The sequence below is a fragment of the Drosophila miranda genome (assembly GCF_003369915.1).
Source record: "Drosophila miranda strain MSH22 chromosome Y unlocalized genomic scaffold, D.miranda_PacBio2.1 Contig_Y2_pilon, whole genome shotgun sequence".
Classification (NCBI taxonomy): Eukaryota; Metazoa; Arthropoda; class Insecta; order Diptera; family Drosophilidae; genus Drosophila; species Drosophila miranda.
Genome location: NW_022881614.1, coordinates 20,025,999 through 20,045,930, shown reverse-complemented (window position 1 = coordinate 20,045,930; position 19,932 = coordinate 20,025,999). Strand labels below are relative to the sequence as shown.

General features: G+C 47.3%; 3 protein-coding genes and 1 long non-coding RNA gene across 4 annotated transcripts; all 4 read right to left on the bottom strand.

Moving 5' to 3' along the window:
• Positions 1 to 732: 732 nt before the first annotated feature.
• Positions 733 to 5,233, bottom strand: LOC117192188 (midasin-like). Its single transcript, XM_033396859.1, has 3 exons — positions 5,127 to 5,233; positions 1,755 to 1,901; positions 733 to 1,697 (listed from the first exon to the last, which is right to left on the bottom strand). Exon 3 carries the CDS (start codon positions 1,502 to 1,504, stop codon positions 836 to 838), a length of 669 nt encoding a protein of 222 aa, XP_033252750.1. The 5' UTR covers positions 1,505 to 1,697; positions 1,755 to 1,901; positions 5,127 to 5,233; the 3' UTR covers positions 733 to 835.
• On the bottom strand, positions 1,545 to 3,255 carry LOC117192189. The gene is made up of 5 exons (XM_033396860.1): positions 3,101 to 3,255; positions 2,381 to 3,003; positions 2,068 to 2,323; positions 1,902 to 2,010; positions 1,545 to 1,588 (listed from the first exon to the last, which is right to left on the bottom strand). The coding sequence occupies exons 1-2, from the start codon at positions 3,124 to 3,126 to the stop codon at positions 2,472 to 2,474; spliced, it is 558 nt and encodes a 185-aa protein (XP_033252751.1). The 5' UTR covers positions 3,127 to 3,255; the 3' UTR covers positions 1,545 to 1,588; positions 1,902 to 2,010; positions 2,068 to 2,323; positions 2,381 to 2,471.
• Positions 5,234 to 6,455: 1,222 nt separating the features above from the next.
• On the bottom strand, positions 6,456 to 10,335 carry LOC117193839 (midasin-like). Its single transcript, XM_033398544.1, has 7 exons — positions 10,101 to 10,335; positions 9,063 to 10,033; positions 8,835 to 8,998; positions 7,461 to 8,777; positions 6,821 to 7,282; positions 6,609 to 6,759; positions 6,456 to 6,541 (listed from the first exon to the last, which is right to left on the bottom strand). The coding sequence occupies exons 2-4, from the start codon at positions 9,801 to 9,803 to the stop codon at positions 7,514 to 7,516; spliced, it is 2,169 nt and encodes a 722-aa protein (XP_033254435.1). The 5' UTR covers positions 9,804 to 10,033; positions 10,101 to 10,335; the 3' UTR covers positions 6,456 to 6,541; positions 6,609 to 6,759; positions 6,821 to 7,282; positions 7,461 to 7,513.
• A 6,819-nt stretch (positions 10,336 to 17,154) lies between these two features.
• On the bottom strand, positions 17,155 to 18,367 carry LOC117192193. Its single transcript, XR_004474242.1, has 2 exons — positions 18,285 to 18,367; positions 17,155 to 18,196 (listed from the first exon to the last, which is right to left on the bottom strand). It is a non-coding gene; the product is annotated as an uncharacterized LOC117192193 (long non-coding RNA).
• Between the last annotated feature and the right edge of the window lie 1,565 nt (positions 18,368 to 19,932).

Below are 19,932 nucleotides of genomic sequence, written 5' to 3'. Positions count from 1 at the left end.
GTGCAGCGCACCTTGCAATGGTTGCCACACAGTTCAATGCGAACATCTGTGTGCAGCAGTCTGGCAACCTTCCGGTTTGTTTAGGTTTGGCATCCCCAAAACCGGCATTGCGCCAAATTGTTGTGAGTGGGAGTGGGAAGCAAAATAATTGCTGAACCGGTGTGATTTGTAAAAGTTAAAAGCCAGCTTAAACAACACATTGCAACCTTGAACGATTAACGAAAGTTGTATATTGGAAGAAACATTAATATGTTTGCAAGTATGCGCATAGTATTTAACGCTGCCATTTTTTTTTGTTAATCAACGCAAAACCAATTTTAGGAAAATTAAATCTTGCGTTTTCAGATGATTTCTGATGAAATATTATTAAATATAAAACCTCACATTATTACCAAAGCGGACCGATGTGACTTTCCAGAATTTTCCAAGCCAGTGGTTCACGGGGGCTTCAGCTTATCGCCGATAAGACGATAGCTTATCGTCCAGCAGCCTTTGCTGATGCAGTTCACCAGGGAACCGGGTATGAAGGCAAACGAAATGTTAATGCTCTTGTCCAGCTGTGTCTGCAGCTTCTGCAGCTTCTCGCAAAGCGTGCGCCAACGCGGCATCATCTGGTGGCTCGTTAGAGCCGTGTTCCTGAACACCTGATAGCACAGGCTGATCATAGTGCGTATGATGACACTGTGCCGGCCGCTGTTGTAATGCGTGGCAAAGATCCGGAGGAACTGCATGTTCATCTCGGCATTGAAGGTCTCGCAGAGCAAGTGCACGTAGTTGAGTTCGACGGGCTTGAATCCGCCCACGAGATCCGAGACATCCGACTGGTTGTTCATGTTCACGACGACCAGCTTGTGTTCGGTGCGCTCGGCCAGATACTGCACGGAGGTCTTGCCACACCCTTCTCCCCCACCAGCTGCACGGGCTCCGAATGGCTCACACAGACGGCAATCCGTTCCAAGATGCAGCGGGCGAGACGTGTAAACGAGAAGGTGGCACGCTTGACGCTGGTCTGCCCGATGGCCCTCCTGGTCTGCTCGGTTAGTTTCTGTCGCTTCAGGTCTTGCTCTGAGAGCTGCTCCCCATTCTCATTATTGGACAGCAGCTCGGACTTGGCCAGGAGACTGGCACGTCCGATCTTGATAATCTCCAGTCCAAAATCCACATCAGGTTTGTATTCATTAGCGAAATGCTCGCATCTGGAGCGAATGATGCCCAACTTGGCGCCGACGCTCGTGATCAGCGTGATCTTCTCCCTACTATGCGGCAGATACGAACAGAATACATCGACGGCATTCTGGAACATAAAGTAGGCACACTCGGCGCTGGTCACCGAGAACTGTGCATTCGAACGCTGACACAGCTTGACCAGATCCCGGGTCGAGACCAGGCGGCCCGAGTTCGGACTGGATGAGAGTGTGACCTGCTTAAAGGGCAGCGCCACGTACTTCTCCGTGTTGTCCGCCTTGTCGTTCGAATCCTGCTGACGCAGATTGTCGGCGGCCATGTGATTGCCACTGGAGAAGGTAAGGAACACGTCCACCACTCGATTGGCGACGGTCGCCAGCTTGGGATAGTTGGTGCTGACCACCTTGCACAGCTCGTTGCGGGAAAGCGGCAAAACGTTGATCGTATACAGATATTTATCCAGCAGCGAATAGAGCGATTTCTGTCCCGAATTGCTGGCCGATTTGTTGGTCCTAAAACAGAGAAAATGTTTAGGATAAAGATGCTTTGAATGCTCCATGGACTCTTACCGCACTGTGACAAACAATTGAAAGCCTGGCTCAATCTTCACAGAGTCGCGAAAGCCGGGAACGCTCAGGCACTGCCTCTCCAGCAAACTGTTCAGAATTGTGTAGGTGTCTTGGGTGGCGGCACCCAGATCCTCCAGCAACAGCCACCTTGCACAGCTCGTTGCGGGAAAGCGGCAAAACGTTGATCGTATACAGATATTTATCCAGCAGCGAATAGAGCGATTTCTGTCCCGAATTGCTGGCCGATTTGTTGGTTCTAAAACAGAGAAAATGTTTAGGATAAAGATGCTTTGAATGCTCCATGGACTCTTACCGCACTGTGACAAACAATTGAAAGCCTGGCTCAATCTTCACAGAGTCGCGAAAGCCGGGAACGCTCAGGCACTGCCTCTCCAGCAAACTGTTCAGAATTGTGTAGGTGTCTTGGGTGGCGGCATCCAGATCCTCCAGCAACAGCCACCTTGCACAGCTCGTTGCGGGAAAGCGGCAAAACGTTGATCGTATACAGATATTTATCCAGCAGCGAATAGAGCGATTTCTGTCCCGAATTGCTGGCCGATTTGTTGGTCCTAAAACAGAGAAAATGTTTAGGATAAAGATGCTTTGAATGCTCCATGGACTCTTACCGCACTGTGACAAACAATTGAAAGCCTGGCTCAATCTTCACAGAGTCGCGAAAGCCGGGAACGCTCAGGCACTGCCTCTCCAGCAAACTGTTCAGAATTGTGTAGGTGTCTTGGGTGGCGGCATCCAGATCCTCCAGATCGGCAAGAGTACGCCCTCAATGTTGGTCACACTCTGGTTGAGGCTCAGGCTCAGCATCTGTTCAGGCGTTTCGTCTTCGGGAGAATAGCAGCAGCCCTCGGCCTGCCTGGCTACGGCCCATGACTGTTCCTTCTCGCGTTCAAATCGGAGCTGTGCTTCTGTGGATATCTTGGCATTTTGGGCATTCCGCTGTGTTGGGCTCATATTCGTGAGCATGGCCATGATGTAGTTGCAGTAGAGTTGTATCATCGGGCAGGGGGTCTCGAGGTGCGAGTAGGTGGCAATGAAGCCGGACCAGTCCCACAACTCACGGAAGTAGGACGTGTCACTTCGCAGCAACTGGTAGCAACATTTCAAGAGCTCCAGTTCATCTAACTTTTGGCTGGCCTTTGCGTTCTTTGCCCTTTTGCTGGGGACACTGCTGGAATTACTTTGGCTTTTCTCGAACGGTGCTGGCTTGTTGTGGAAGTAGCTCTTTGCAAACCTATACGGGTGTCAGAGGGAATGTGTGCTTTTGAGACTGGTCATCCGATACAGGGACCTCTACTTACCTCTGCGCATCCACAGAGACCTCTACTTACCTCTGCGCATCCACAGAGATGTCCATTAGCTTTGACCATGCTAAGGAGCAGCAACAGTTGCTCCTCAAAGCTCACTGCCAAGGGAACGGTGTAGGCCGGACACGCAAGTTGCTCGCTGAGACTGCAGAACAGACGTTCCACGTCTTGAGGCACATATTTCTAAAATATGATCATACACTTACCTTCTTTCTGATAAACTTCTGTACATTTTGAACAAACAAATTGTCTTGGCTCGTTGGCAGTCAACTGCAGAAGTCGCTGTGCACAAAATCGTAGCTTGATGGCATTTACCTCCATTGCCTTGGTAGCCGGTCAACTGTATTCGGATACTGTTATTTCTTTCGAGCTACTTTTAACTGCTTTCGAATTAATTTCAGAGCTCAGACCCGGGAATGAACAAGCAACACACGCGAATTTGAAACACGTGCAGCGCACCTTGCAATGGTTGCCACACAGTTCAATGCGAACATCTGTGTGCAGCACAGCAGTGCCAGCAGTCTGGCAACCTTCCGGTTTGATTAGGTTTGGCATCCCCAAAACCGGCATTGCGCCAAATTGTTGTGAGTGGGAGTGGGAAGCAAAATAATTGCTGAACCGGTGTGATTTGTAAAAGTTAAAAGCCAGCTTAAACAACACATTGCAACCTTGAACGATTAACGAAAGTTGTATATTGGAAGAAACATTAATATGTTTGCAAGTATGCGCATAGTATTTAACGCTGCCATTTTTTTTTGTTAATCAACGCAAAACCAATTTTAGGAAAATTAAATCTTGCGTTTTCAGATGATTTCTGATGAAATATTATTAAATATAAAACCTCACATTATTACCAAAGCGGACCGATGTGACTTTCCAGAATTTTCCAAGCCAGTGGTTCACGGGGGCTTCAGCTTATCGCCGATAAGACGATAGCTTATCGTCCAGCAGCCTTTGCTGATGCAGTTCACCAGGGAACCGGGTATGAAGGCAAACGAAATGTTAATGCTCTTGTCCAGCTGTGTCTGCAGCTTAGGCAGCTTCTCGCAAAGCGTGCGCCAACGCGGCATCATCTGGTGGCTCGTTAGATCCGTGTTCCTGAACACCTGATAGCACAGGCTGATCATAGTGCGTATGATGACACTGTGCCGGCCGCTGTTGTAATGCGTGGCAAAGATCCGGAGGAACTGCATGTTCATCTCGGCATTGAAGGTCTCGCAGAGCAAGTGCACGTAGTTGAGTTCGACGGGCTTGAATCCGCCCACGAGATCCGAGACATCCGACTGGTTGTTCATGTTCACGACGACCAGCTTGTGTTCGGTGCGCTCGGCCAGATACTGCACGGAGGTCTTGCCACACCCTTCTCCCCCACCAGCTGCACGGGCTCCGAATGGCTCACACAGACGGCAATCCGTTCCAAGATGCAGCGGGCGAGACGTGTAAACGAGAAGGTGGCACGCTTGACGCTGGTCTGCCCGATGGCCCTCCTGGTCTGCTCGGTTAGTTTCTGTCGCTTCAGGTCTTGCTCTGAGAGCTGCTCCCCATTCTCATTATTGGACAGCAGCTCGGACTTGGCCAGGAGACTGGCACGTCCGATCTTGATAATCTCCAGTCCAAAATCCACATCAGGTTTGTATTCATTAGCGAAATGCTCGCATCTGGAGCGAATGATGCCCAACTTGGCGCCGATGCTCGTGATCAGCGTGATCTTCTCCCTACTATGCGGCAGATACGAACAGAATACATCGACGGCATTCTGGAACATAAAGTAGGCACACTCGGCGCTGGTCACCGAGAACTGGGCATTCGAACGCTGGCACAGCTTGACCAGATCCCGGGTCGAGACCAGGCGGCCCGAGTTCGGACTGGATGAGAGTGTGACCTGCTTAAAGGGCAGCGCCACGTACTTCTCCGTGTTGTCCGCCTTGTCGTTCGAATCCTGCTGACGCAGATTGTCGGCGGCCATGTGATTGCCACTGGAGAAGGTAAGGAACACGTCCACCACTCGATTGGCGACGGTCGCCAGCTTGGGATAGTTGGTGCTGACCACCTTGCACAGCTCGTTGCGGGAAAGCGGCAAAACGTTGATCGTATACAGATATTTATCCAGCAGCGAATAGAGCGATTTCTGTCCCGAATTGCTGGCCGATTTGTTGGTCCTAAAACAGAGAAAATGTTTAGGATAAAGATGCTTTGAATGCTCCATGGACTCTTACCGCACTGTGACAAACAATTGAAAGCCTGGCTCAATCTTCACAGAGTCGCGAAAGCCGGGAACGCTCAGGCACTGCCTCTCCAGCAAACTGTTCAGAATTGTGTAGGTGTCTTGGGTGGCGGCACCCAGATCCTCCAGCAACAGCCACCTTGCACAGCTCGTTGCGGGAAAGCGGCAAAACGTTGATCGTATACAGATATTTATCCAGCAGCGAATAGAGCGATTTCTGTCCCGAATTGCTGGCCGATTTGTTGGTTCTAAAACAGAGAAAATGTTTAGGATAAAGATGCTTTGAATGCTCCATGGACTCTTACCGCACTGTGACAAACAATTGAAAGCCTGGCTCAATCTTCACAGAGTCGCGAAAGCCGGGAACGCTCAGGCACTGCCTCTCCAGCAAACTGTTCAGAATTGTGTAGGTGTCTTGGGTGGCGGCATCCAGATCCTCCAGCAACAGCCACCTTGCACAGCTCGTTGCGGGAAAGCGGCAAAACGTTGATCGTATACAGATATTTATCCAGCAGCGAATAGAGCGATTTCTGTCCCGAATTGCTGGCCGATTTGTTGGTCCTAAAACAGAGAAAATGTTTAGGATAAAGATGCTTTGAATGCTCCATGGACTCTTACCGCACTGTGACAAACAATTGAAAGCCTGGCTCAATCTTCACAGAGTCGCGAAAGCCGGGAACGCTCAGGCACTGCCTCTCCAGCAAACTGTTCAGAATTGTGTAGGTGTCTTGGGTGGCGGCATCCAGATCCTCCAGATCGGCAAGAGTACGCCCTCAATGTTGGTCACACTCTGGTTGAGGCTCAGGCTCAGCATCTGTTCAGGCGTTTCGTCTTCGGGAGAATAGCAGCAGCCCTCGGCCTGCCTGGCTACGGCCCATGACTGTTCCTTCTCGCGTTCAAATCGGAGCTGTGCTTCTGTGGATATCTTGGCATTTTGGGCATTCCGCTGTGTTGGGCTCATATTCGTGAGCATGGCCATGATGTAGTTGCAGTAGAGTTGTATCATCGGGCAGGGGGTCTCGAGGTGCGAGTAGGTGGCAATGAAGCCGGACCAGTCCCACAACTCACGGAAGTAGGACGTGTCACTTCGCAGCAACTGGTAGCAACATTTCAAGAGCTCCAGTTCATCTAACTTTTGGCTGGCCTTTGCGTTCTTTGCCCTTTTGCTGGGGACACTGCTGGAATTACTTTGGCTTTTCTCGAACGGTGCTGGCTTGTTGTGGAAGTAGCTCTTTGCAAACCTATACGGGTGTCAGAGGGAATGTGTGCTTTTGAGACTGGTCATCCGATACAGGGACCTCTACTTACCTCTGCGCATCCACAGAGACCTCTACTTACCTCTGCGCATCCACAGAGATGTCCATTAGCTTTGACCATGCTAAGGAGCAGCAACAGTTGCTCCTCAAAGCTCACTGCCAAGGGAACGGTGTAGGCCGGACACGCAAGTTGCTCGCTGAGACTGCAGAACAGACGTTCCACGTCTTGAGGCACATATTTCTAAAATATGATCATACACTTACCTTCTTTCTGATAAACTTCTGTACATTTTGAACAAACAAATTGTCTTGGCTCGTTGGCAGTCAACTGCAGAAGTCGCTGTGCACAAAATCGTAGCTTGATGGCATTTACCTCCATTGCCTTGGTAGCCGGTCAACTGTATTCGGATACTGTTATTTCTTTCGAGCTACTTTTAACTGCTTTCGAATTAATTTCAGAGCTCAGACCCGGGAATGAACAAGCAACACACGCGAATTTGAAACACGTGCAGCGCACCTTGCAATGGTTGCCACACAGTTCAATGCGAACATCTGTGTGCAGCACAGCAGTGCCAGCAGTCTGGCAACCTTCCGGTTTGTTTAGGTTTGGCATCCCCAAAACCGGCATTGCGCCAAATTGTTGTGAGTGGGAGTGGGAAGCAAAATAATTGCTGAACCGGTGTGATTTGTAAAAGTTAAAAGCCAGCTTAAACAACACATTGCAACCTTGAACGATTAACGAAAGTTGTATATTGGAAGAAACATTAATATGTTTGCAAGTATGCGCATAGTATTTAACGCTGCCATTTTTTTTTGTTAATCAACGCAAAACCAATTTTAGGAAAATTAAATCTTGCGTTTTCAGATGATTTCTGATGAAATATTATTAAATATAAAACCTCACATTATTACCAAAGCGGACCGATGTGACTTTCCAGAATTTTCCAAGCCAGTGGTTCACGGGGGCTTCAGCTTATCGCCGATAAGACGATAGCTTATCGTCCAGCAGCCTTTGCTGATGCAGTTCACCAGGGAACCGGGTATGAAGGCAAACGAAATGTTAATGCTCTTGTCCAGCTGTGTCTGCAGCTTCTGCAGCTTCTCGCAAAGCGTGCGCCAACGCGGCACCATCTGGTGGCTCGTTAGATCCGTGTTCCTGAACACCTGATAGCACAGGCTGATCATAGTGCGTATGATGACACTGTGCCGGCCGCTGTTGTAATGCGTGGCAAAGATCCGGAGGAACTGCATGTTCATCTCGGCATTGAAGGTCTCGCAGAGCAAGTGCACGTAGTTGAGTTCGACGGGCTTGAATCCGCCCACGAGATCCGAGACATCCGACTGGTTGTTCATGTTCACGACGACCAGCTTGTGTTCGGTGCGCTCGGCCAGATACTGCACGGAGGAGGTCTTGCCCCCACCCGTCTCTCCCACCAGCAGCACGGGCTCCGAGTGGCTCACACAGACGGCAATCCGTTCCAAGATGCAGCTGGCGAGACGTGTAAACGAGAAGGTGGCACGCTTGACGCTGGTCTGGCCGATGGCCCTCCTGGTCTGCTCGGTTAGTTTCTGTCGCTTCAGGTCTTGCTCTGAGAGCTGCTCCCCATTCTCATTATTGGACAGCAGCTCGGACTTGGCCAGGAGACTGGCACGTCCGATCTTGATAATCTCCAGTCCAAAATCCACATCAGGTTTGTATTCATTAGCGAAATGCTCGCATCTGGAGCGAATGATGCCCAACTTGGCGCCGATGCTCGTGATCAGCGTGATCTTCTCCCTACTATGCGGCAGATACGAACAGAATACATCGACGGCATTCTGGAACATAAAGTAGGCACACTCGGCGCTGGTCACCGAGAACTGGGCATTCGAACGCTGGCACAGCTTGACCAGATCCCGGGCCGACTTTAGGGGGCCCGAGTTCGGACTGGATGAGAGTGTGACCTGCTTAAAGGGCAGCGCCACGTACTTCTCCGTGTTGTCCGCCTTGTCGTTCGAATCCTGCTGACGCAGATTGTCGGCGGCCATGTGATTGCCACTGGAGAAGGTAAGGAACACGTCCACCACTCGATTGGCGACGGTCGCCAGCTTGGGATAGTTGGTGCTGACCACCTTGCACAGCTCGTTGCGGGAAAGCGGCAAAACGTTGATCGTATACAGATATTTATCCAGCAGCGAATAGAGCGATTTCTGTCCCGAATTGCTGGCCGATTTGTTGGTCCTAAAACAGAGAAAATGTTTAGGATAAAGATGCTTTGAATGCTCCATGGACTCTTACCGCACTGTGACAAACAATTGAAAGCCTGGCTCAATCTGCACAGAGTCGTGAAAGCCGGGAACGCTCAGGCACTGCCTCTCCAGCAAACTGCTCAGAATTGTGTAGGTGTCTTGGGTGGCGGCATCCAGATCCTCCAGCAACAGCCAGTAGCCATGCATGACAGCCTAAAAGTGCAAATAATCATTCATATAATAGAACCCTCGTTCAGTTTAATCAATTCCTTCTCACCTGCGTGAGGACACCAGGAAGCCAAACGAATTCCCCAGGCACATCTGTGCAGCGATATTGGCCCAATTGCATTTTGCTGTCGGTCTGGTCGCCCAGCTGTATCCGTAGAAAGCCATGCTTTTGCGACATTTCACCCAGATCCAGCAATGCCTGGTCGATGGGAAGGTCCTCCTCCAGTTTCCGCTTCTTTTCTTTCCCCTTTTTTCCTTTTTTTGGTGTCAACAATTTGTCCTCCTCTTCAGCCTTTCGCAGCGCCTTTTCGCGAGTGTCAATCTCCTTGGGCTTGGGGCAAATGTGTCCCGTCTTGCAGGCCAGATACTCAATAAGCGTCGTCTTGCCACAGCCCACAGGACCGGAGAGGCAAATCGGCTTGGCCGCTGCGACGCCGAGGGCAATGCTCCGCAGATTTACAACCGTCGAATCCACCTTTACAATGCGATCGTAGCAGCCGTCAGTGCTTGCATAGAATTCCTGATTCTTCTTGTTGAATGTCGGCAAGAGTACGCCCTCAATGTTGGTCACACTCTGGTTGAGGCTCAGGCTCAGCATCTGTTCAGGCGTTTCGTCTTCGGGAGAATAGCAGCAGCCCTCGGCCTGCCTGGCTACGGCCCATGACTGTTCCTTCTCGCGTTCAAATCGGAGCTGTGCTTCTGTGGATATCTTGGCATTTTGGGCATTCCGCTGTGTTGGGCTCATATTCGTGAGCATGGCCATGATGTAGTTGCAGTAGAGTTGTATCATCGGGCAGGGGGTCTCGAGGTGCGAGTAGGTGGCAATGAAGCCGGACCCACAAGTCACGGAAGTAGGACGTGTCACTTCGCAGCAACTGGTAGCAACATTTCAAGAGCTCCAGTTCATCTAACTTTTGGCTGGCCTTTGCGTTCTTTGCCCTTTTGCTGGGGACACTGCTGGAATTACTTTGGCTTTTCTCGAACGGTGCTGGCCTGTTGTGGAAGTAGCTCTTTGCAAACCTATACGGGTGTCAGAGGGAATGTGTGCTTTTGAGACTGGTCATCCGATACAGGGACCTCTACTTACCTCTGCGCATCCACAGAGATGTCCATTAGCTTTGACAGGGCGATGCACTCCTTATGATATTGATGGATATCGTCTCCAGCCGAGTCCCATCGCAGGGCCATGCTAAGGAGCAGCAACAGTTGCTCCTCAAAGCTCACTGCCAAGGGAACGGTGTAGGCCGGACACGCAAGTTGCTCGCTGAGACTGCAGAACAGACGTTCCACGTCTTGAGGCACATATTTCTAAAATATGATCATACACTTACCTTCTTTCTGATGAACTTCTGTACATTTTGAACAAACAAATTGTCTTGGGGCTCGTTGGCAGTCAACTGCAGAAGTCGCTGTGCACAAAATCGTAGCTTGATGGCATTTACCTCCATTGCCTTGGTAGCCGGTCAACTGTATTCGTATACTGTTATTTCTTTCGAGCTACTTTTAACTGCTTTCGAATTAATTTCAGAGCTCAGACCCGGGAATGAACAAGCAACACACGCGAATTTGAAACACGTGCAGCGCACCTTGCAATGGTTGCCACACAGTTCAATGCGAACATCTGTGTGCAGCAGTCTGGCAACCTTCCGGTTTGTTTAGGTTTGGCTCCCCAAAACCGGCATTGCGCCAAATTGTTGTGAGTGGGAGTGGAAGCACAGTAGAGCCTCCAAAACAATTGCTGAACCGGTGTGATTTGTAAAAGTTAAGAGCCAGCTTAGACAACACATTGCAACCTTGAACGATTAACGAAAGTTGTATATTGGAAGAAACATTAATATGTTTGCAAGTATGCGCATAGTATTTAACGCTGCCATTTTTTTTGTTAAGCAACGCAAAACCAATTTTAGGAAAATTAAATCTTGCGTTTTCAGATGAATCCATGATGATTTCTGATGAAATATTATTAAATATAAAACCTCACGTTATTACCAAAGCGGACCGATGTGACTTTCCAGAATTTTCTAAGCCAGTGGTTCACGGGGGCTTCAGCTTATCGCCATATGGAATATTTGAGAACAATTGTAGCATATTGGATATTACCAAACCTTCACGGAAGGCTGAGCAGGTGATGGTTCGTCTCCCGTCCGGGCACGTGCTTGTTCCGGCTTCCGTCTCATCGGCAAGAAATGGGGGGGTTTTTTATTTCCCAGAACGGACGGGACACAGCTCTACTCCAACAATCATAATACTGACACAGTAACGTTCATTAAAATTTCACGTGCAAGCGAAGTATCGACACAAATATGTACAAGAGCAAATACACACACGGACACATACACACATACAAGTCGTGCCACGGTGTTGTTGTGACCACTCATGCCCACCCTACCATGATCACCGCTCCCGGTTCATCCGGTGATCCCATAAAGAAGGCTCTTACAGCCTCCTATCCAACCCCATTACCCTCCTTTGCCCAGCATGGTCCCCGCATATAGAACTCTAGCCCCGATTCATGTTAAATCCTATATTTCATATTGAGCAATAGCACATGCATCGCACTAGTAAACTAATAAATGATTAACTCTTAATAATACACTTTAGATTGAAATTTAACTTACAAATTGAAAGAAGGGAAGGGTACATATCTCTAGCTTTTATGTTAGGCAAATAGATAATAATAATAAATAAATATGCAAAAGGGAATGTAACAACTGTGCGCAGCGATCGTTATGGCAGGTCAGTTATTCAAGTGCATTAGCGAAAGCAACCGCAAGTAGAAAGCATAAAAGAACGTCAGAGCGACCAGCCTCGCATCTTCCCTTTTGTGCCTTGTTCTTAAGAGGGCTGGTTCTTATGCGCGGCGTAAGCGCTTATGGTTGCCAGCAGGGCATAAGGGAGAGCGCACAGCCTCTCTTAAGCGACGAAGCCCCTGACTACGTGAGGTTTTTTATACCCGATACTCAAAATGAGTATTGGGGTATATTAGATTTGTGGTAAAAGTGGATGTGTGTAACGTCCAGAATGAATCGTTTCCGACCCCATAAAGTATATATATTCTTGATCAGCATCAATAGCCGAGTCGATTGAGCCATGTCTGTCTGTCCGTCTGTCCGTCCGTCCGTCTGTCCGTCCCCTTCAGCGCCTAGTGCTCAAAGACTATAAGAGCTAGAGCAACGATGTTTTGGATCCAGACTTCTGTGATATGTCACTGCTACAAGAATATTTCAAAACTTTGCCCCGCCCACTTCCGCCCCCACAAAAGACGAAAATCTGTGGCATCCACAATTTCGACGATACGAGAAAACTAAAAACGCAGAATCGTAGAAGATGACTATATCTGCTAGAGTGAAAAATCTGAACCAGATCGTATAATTATTATAGCCAGAATCAAGAAAACAATTTCATTCTTTCTCGCTCTGTCTCTCTCTAACACACAGGTTTCATGGTCGGTTTTGCCAATTGCAAAATATGAATTCAAGGATCTCAGAACCTATAAGAGCCAGAGCAACCAAATTTGGTATCCACACTCCTGTGATATCGGACCTTGCCCGTTTCGTGTCCAAATTTCGCCACACCCCCTTCCGCCCCCGCAAAGGACGAAAATCTGGGGCATCCACAAATCTCAGAGACTATTAAGGCTAGAGTAAACAAATTTGGTATCCGCACTTCTGTTAGATCTCACTATAAAACGTATATCTCAGAATTTCGCCCCACCCTTTTCCGCCCCCACAAAGGACGAAAATCTGTTGCATCCACAATATTACACATTCGAGAAAACTAAAAACGCAGAATCATAGATAATGACTATATCTATCAGATTGCTGAATCTGGATCAGATCGGATCATTTTTGTAGCCAAAAGCAAGAAATCAATTTGCAGTGGCCACGCAGCGCCCGACGTCACGCTCAGACTGATTTTCTGTCTCTCTCGCACGCACTCTTTGTCGTGTGGTTCAATATTAGCGGCGTCTGCCGCAGGAGAGCCATACTGACTTAGTATCGGGTATAACTGTAGAGTTGCGGTGTACGCAGCAACTCACAACGTTCCCCCTCGTTTTTTCTGTTTTTTATACCCGATACTCAAAATGAGTATTGGGGTATATTAGATTTGTGGTAAAAGTGGATGTGTGTAACGTCCAGAAGGAATCGTTTCCGACCCCATAAAGTATATATATAGTCTTGTAAGCATCAATAGCCGAGTCGATTGAGCCCTGTCTGTCTGTCCGTCTGTCCGTCCGTCCGTCCGTACGTCCGTCCGTCCGTCCGTCCGTCCGTCCCTTTCAGCGCCTAGTGCTCAAAGACTATAAGAGCTAGAGCAACGATGTTTTGGATCCAGACTTCTGTGATATGTCACTGCTACAAAAATATTTAAAAACTTCGCCCCGCCCACTTCCGCCCCCACAAAGGACGAAAATCTGTGGCATTCACAATTTTAAAGATATGAGAAAACCAAAAACGTAGAGTTGTAGAGAATGACCATATCTTTAAGACTACGGAATCTGAATTGGATCGTATTATTATTATAGCCAGCATCAAGAAAACAATTTAATTTTTTCTCGCCCTGTCTCTCTCTAACACACACGTAGCATAGGCGGCTTTGCTTAGAGTAAAACATTAGCGCCTAGATCTCAGAGACTACAAAAGCTAGAGCAACCAAATTTGGTATCCACACTCCTAATATATCGGACCGAGACGAGTTTGTTTCAAAATTTCGCCACACCCCCTTCCGCCACCGCAAAAGATGAAAATCTGCGGATATTCACAAATCTCAGAGACTATTAAGGCTAGAGTAACCAAATTTGGTATCCGCACTCCTGTTAGATCTAACTATAAAACGTGTATCTCAAAATTTCGCCCCACCCCCTTCCGCCCCCACAAAGGACGAAAATCTGTTGCATCCACAATATTGCACATTCGAGAAAACTAAAAACGCAGAATCATAGATAATGACTATATCTATCAGATTGCTGAATCTGGATCAGATCGGATCATTTTTGTAGCCAAAAGCAAGAAATCAATTTGCAGTGGCCACGCAGCGCCCGACGTCACGCTCAGACTGATTTTCTGTCTCTCTCGCACGCACTCTTTGTCGTGTGGTTCAATATTAGCGGCGTCTGCCGCAGGAGAGCCATACTGACTTAGTATCGGGTATAACTGTAGAGTTGCGGTGTACGCAGCAACTCACAACGTTCCCCCTCGTTATTCCTCTTTTTATACCCGATACTCAAAATGAGTATTGGGGTATATTAGATTTGTGGCAAAAGTGGATGTGTGTAACGACCAGAAGGAATCGTTTCCGACCCCATAAAGTATATATTCTTGATCAGCATCAATAGCCGAGTCGATTGGGCCCTGTCTGTCTGTCTGTCTGTCCGTCTGTCCGTCTGTCCGTCCGTCCGTCTGTCCGTCCCCTTCAGAGCCTAGTGCTCAAAGACTATAAGAGCTAGAGCAACGATGTTTTGGATCCAGACTTCTGTGATATGTCACTGCTACAAAAATATTTCAAAACTTCGCCCCGCCGACTTCCGCCCCCACAAAGGACGAAAATCTGTGGCATCCACATTTTTAAAGATACGATAAAACCAAAAACGCAGAATCGTAGTGGATGACTATGTGTTCTAAGGTGTAAAATCTCAACCAGATCGTATAACTATTATAGCCAGAATCAAGAAAACAATTTCATTCTTTCTCGCTCTGTCTCTCTCTAACACACAGGTTTCATGGTCGGTTTTGCCAATTGCAAAATATGAGTTCAAGGATCTCAGAACCTATAAGAGCCAGAGCAAACAAATTTGGTATCCACACTCCTGTGATATCGGACCTTGACCGTTTCGTGCCAAATTTTCGCCACCCCCCCTTCCGCCCCCGCAAAGGACGAAAAACTGGGGCATCCACAAATCTCAGAGACTATTAAGGCTAGAGTAACCAAATTTGGTATCCGCACTTCTGTTAGATCTCACTATAAAACGTATATCTCAGAATTTCGCCCCACCCCCTTTCGCCCCCACAAAGGACGAAAATCTGTTGCATCCACAATATTGCACATTCGAGAAAACTAAAAACGCAGAATCATAGATAATGACCATATCTATCAGATTGCTGAATCTGGATCAGATCAGATCATTTTTATAGCCAAAAGCAAGAAATCAATTTTCAGTGGCTACGCAGCGCCCGACGTCACGCTCAGACTGATTTTCTGTCTCTCTCGCACGCACTCCTTGTCGTGTCATTTAATATTAGCGGCGTCTGCCGGAGGAGAGCCATACTGACTTAGTATCGGGCATAACTGTAGAGTTGCGGTCTCCGCAGCAACTCACAACGTTCCCCCTCGTTTCTATACCCGATACTCAAAATGAGTATTGGGGTATATTAAATTTGTGGTAAAAGTGGATGTGTGTAACGTCCAGAAGGAATCGTTTCCGACCCCATAAAGTATATATATTCTTGATCAGCATCAATAGCCGAGTCGATTGAGCCCTGTCTGTCTGTCCGGCCGTCCGTCCGTCCGTCCGTCCGTCCGGCCGTCCGTCCGTCCCCTTCAGCGCCTAGTGCTCAAAGACTATAAGAGCTAGAGCAACGATGTTTTGGATCCAGACTTCTGTGATATGTCACTGCTACAAAAATATTTAAAAACTTCGCCCCGCCCACTTCCGCCCCCACAAAGGACGAAAATCTCTGGCATTCACAATTTTAAAGATATGAGAAAACCAAAAACGTAGAGTTGTAGAGAATGACCATATCTTTAAGACTACGGAATCTGAATTGGATCGTATTATTATTATAGCCAGCATCAAGAAAACAATTTCATTTTTTCTCGCCCTGTCTCTCTCTAACACACACGTAGCATAGGCGGCTTTGCTTAGAGTAAAACATTAGCGCCTAGATCTCAGAGACTACAAAAGCTAGAGCAACCAAATTTGGTATCCACACTCCTAATATATCGGACCGAGACGAGTTTGTTTCAAAATTTCGCCACACCCCCTTCCGCCCCCGCAAAGGATGAAAATCTGCGGATATTCACAAATCTCAGAGACTATTAAGGCTAGAGTAACCAAATTTGGTAACCGCACTCCGTTAGATGTCACTATAAAACGTATATCTCAAAATTTCGCCTCACCCCCTTCCGCCCCCACAAAGGACGAAAATCTGTTGCATCCACATTCGAGAAAACTAAAGACGCAGAATCATAGATAATGATTATATCTATCAAATTGCTGAATCTGGATCAGATCGGATCATTTTTGTAGCCAAAAGCAAGAAATCAATTTGCAGTGGCCACGCAGCGCCCGACGTCACGCTCAGACTGATTTTCTGTCTCTCTCGCACGCACTCCTTGTCGTGTGGTTCAATATTAGCGGCGTCTGCCGCAGGAGAGCAATACTGACTTAGTATCGGGTATAACTGTAGAGTTGCGGTGTACGCAGCAACTCACAACGTTCCCCCTCGTTATTCCTCTTTTTATACCCGATACTCAAAATGAGTATTGTTATACCCGATACTCAAAATGAGTATTGGAGTATTGTAGCATATTGGATATTCCCAAACCTTCACGGAAGGCTGAGCAGGTGATGGTTCGTCTCCCGTCCGGGCACGTGCTTGTTCCGGCTTCCGTCTCATCGGCAAGAAATGGGGGGGTTTTTTTTTATTTCCCAGAACGGACGGGACACAGCTCTACTCCAACAATCATAATACTGACACAGTAACGTTCATTAAAATTTCACGTGCAAGCGAAGTATCGACACAAATATGTACAAGAGCAAATACACCTAACTACACACACACGGACACATACACACATACAAGTCGTGCCACGGTGTTGTTGTGACCACTCATGCCCACCCTACCATGATCACCGCGCCCGGTTCATCCGGTGATCCCATAAAGAAGGCTCTTACCTTCCTATCCAACCCCATTACCCTCCATTGCCCAGCATGGTCCCCGCATATAGAACTCTAGCCCCGATTCATGTTAAATCCTATATTTCATATTGAGCAATAGCACATGCATCGCACTAGTAAACTAATAAATGATTAACTTTTAATAATACACTTTAGATTGAAATTTAAATTACAAATTGAAAGCTGGGAAGGGTACATATCTCCAGCTTTTATGTTAGGCAAATAGATAATAATAATAAATAAATATGCAAAAGGGAATGTAAAAACTGTGCGCCGCGATCGTTATGGCAGGTCAGTTATTCAAGTGCATTAGCGAAAGCAACCGCAAGTAGAAAGCATAAAAGAACGTCAGAGCGACCAGCCTCGCATCTTCCCTTTTGTGCCTTGTTCTTAAGAGGGCTGGTTCTTATGCGCGGCGTAAGCGCTTATGGTTGCCAGCAGGGCATAAGGGAGAGCGCACAGCCTCTCTTAAGCGACGAAGCCCCTGACTACGTGAGGTTTTTTTTTTTTTGGTCATGCAATAAATAGTTGCTCATAACAAACAAACTCCAATGTTTTATCTTTATGTTTTGGGATTTGTTTTTGATTTGTTTTAATAAATGCGTTGAAACAGCGATGAAAGCGCTTCCATGGACTGCGGCAACGTTCCTAAAACGAAAGCTGGAGAAATACTTTTACAAAAAAAAACTCACGCTCTCCTCTGCCGTTTAACCGTTGTTCACTTTCGCCCTGTCACACATTCCACTTGCTATTTCTTCCGAACAGAATTTAAAAACACAACCAAAAGAAATTTACTAAGCTAATTACACTAATGACACTATAGCATAAAAATAGGAATCAGCGGTTACATTGATGGATATAAAAAAAAAACGACAGTCGTTGCCGCCGGCTTCACATCTGGGCACTCCTCGGCACTTCGTATGGGGAAACGAAAATAGGTCGAGACCCAGATCTATATTTCGGGTAGAAATTGGCTGACCGTTTACATAGCTTTAATAATTTCCGCAGAATTGGACGGCCTCCAATATATCGCGGGTCCGTGACACATAAGTGGCTCGCGCCCGCAAAGCGACTGATGAGCCAATCTTTTACGCCTCCCACTTTGTGCTGCTCGGCCTAGCGCTGGGAATTTTTGGTACGGAGCTGTAGTTGGGCGAGGAGCATAAGTCCCTTGCCGCGGGCGGAGGCCCTAATATCGGGGAAATTGTTGTTGCGAGCTTTCGTATTGGGGTTCAGACAGGTACCCAAACGATTGCCCGAAGTTTAAGCCGGTACTAACCGCCAATCTGAAAAATTAATTTCCTACAATAAAAAAAAGCACTACCCTACGCCACGAGTGTATGTGGTGTATATTAGCGACGCTGAAATACATACCAATTGAGATTGGCACTTAACACACTTTTACTTTATAAACGCACAATATTACTTTCTTTTTGCTGTATTCAGCTGTTAAGATCTTTTCCCGGTTTTTATTCATCTTTTTTTTCCTTTATACTTGGACTGGACAAAAATAGCACGTCTGTCTTCGCCAACAGTTTTTCTTCCAAGAGACCGAGGCTAGATCTGCACAGTCTGAGACCCCCCAGTACAGCGTTAAACTTGAGAATCCTTCATTTTCGAATTGACGCCGTAATTATTTTACAAGTTTAAACTCAAAAAAACAGAAAAAAACCCGCTCTCCTTCGTTTACCTTTTAACTTGAATTGAGGCGGCAAAGTTGTGTAACATAGGGAGACCAATATCCCTTCTTGGTACTTTTCCAAATGTTCCCTTTTGTGGATCCCAGTATTTATACCTTTTTTTTATACGTTACTCTTTCTGTTCGGAGCAGAACCCAGCCGATTAGCTGCTTGCCAAATAGCACCTAATTCTTGGCCCTCAGCCGCTTATTTTGTTTGTTACTTATGTCTATGTCACTCATGTAAAGGGCAGGCAAGCCACACTTGCAATTTGGATGTCACGCATTAAAGAACATATCGTAATTTTATTTCTGCGCCGAGTTTTGTTTAATTCGAAATAATTAGTCGGCCGATTGGGGGTAAAAAACATTATCTCCACATAAAGTTTGGTGACCCCGACGTGATCTCTGAGTTGCAGTGTCAATTAATAATCATTCGCGATCGACATTCGTTAGCCCTAGCAAATTTTCGGCGGTTAAGCACAATTCGGTGCTAAAACACACTTACATACACCTACATACACGCATTGCTGGCTATTAATTTCTCTGTCGCGACAATTCGGTCAGTGCAGTGCGGTAGGCAGTGCAGCGAACTCACTAATACACACAAGCGGAGTACAAAGCGGAATCGGACAGCTCGCACAGCCGCACAGCTAAAGGCATTAGCTGTAATCCCTTTGCTTTCGGTTCCCACGTTTATACGTATACAGGGTGTCTTTTTCGGTCGTGCTGAGAGACTCTTTTAAAACCTCAACATGGCAGCACCTGAGCCTACCAATGTCGCGAACGCAGCAATGCCGAGTGATGTAGATTTCTACAAGCACAAGGCCGAGTCCATCGCGCGCCAACTAAAGGCCATGGATCGCTTTCTCACCAAGGGAGAGCTTGCCGAGTTAGATGAGGCAGAACTTCAAGCTCGCTTAGAGCAGATCGAGCGAATGAATGTGGATTTCGATGCCGCTCAAACGAGCCTTGAAAGGCTGGATTTCCTGCAGTTAGCCCATGATGCCCGGCTGGACTTTTCGAATGTTTATGTCAAGGTTAGGTCCAGGCTGTCGCGGGAGTTGATGGCTGCTCGCACGGTAAATGTTGCCAATTCAACGGCTCGGCATACTCTCGAGGGGAATTCGTCGTTGTTCGCCTATAATAGTATAGGCCGTTCTCGAATGCCCGAGTTGCAGCTTCCGCGATTCGGTGGGAACTACATGGATTGGCCAGAATTCCACTCGATGTTCTCGACAATGGTGCACAAAGACCATCGTATACCAATCATCGAAAAATTCCAATATCTTCGTGGATGTCTAGATGGTGCTGCGCTGGATACGATTCGTTCCTTGGAACTTT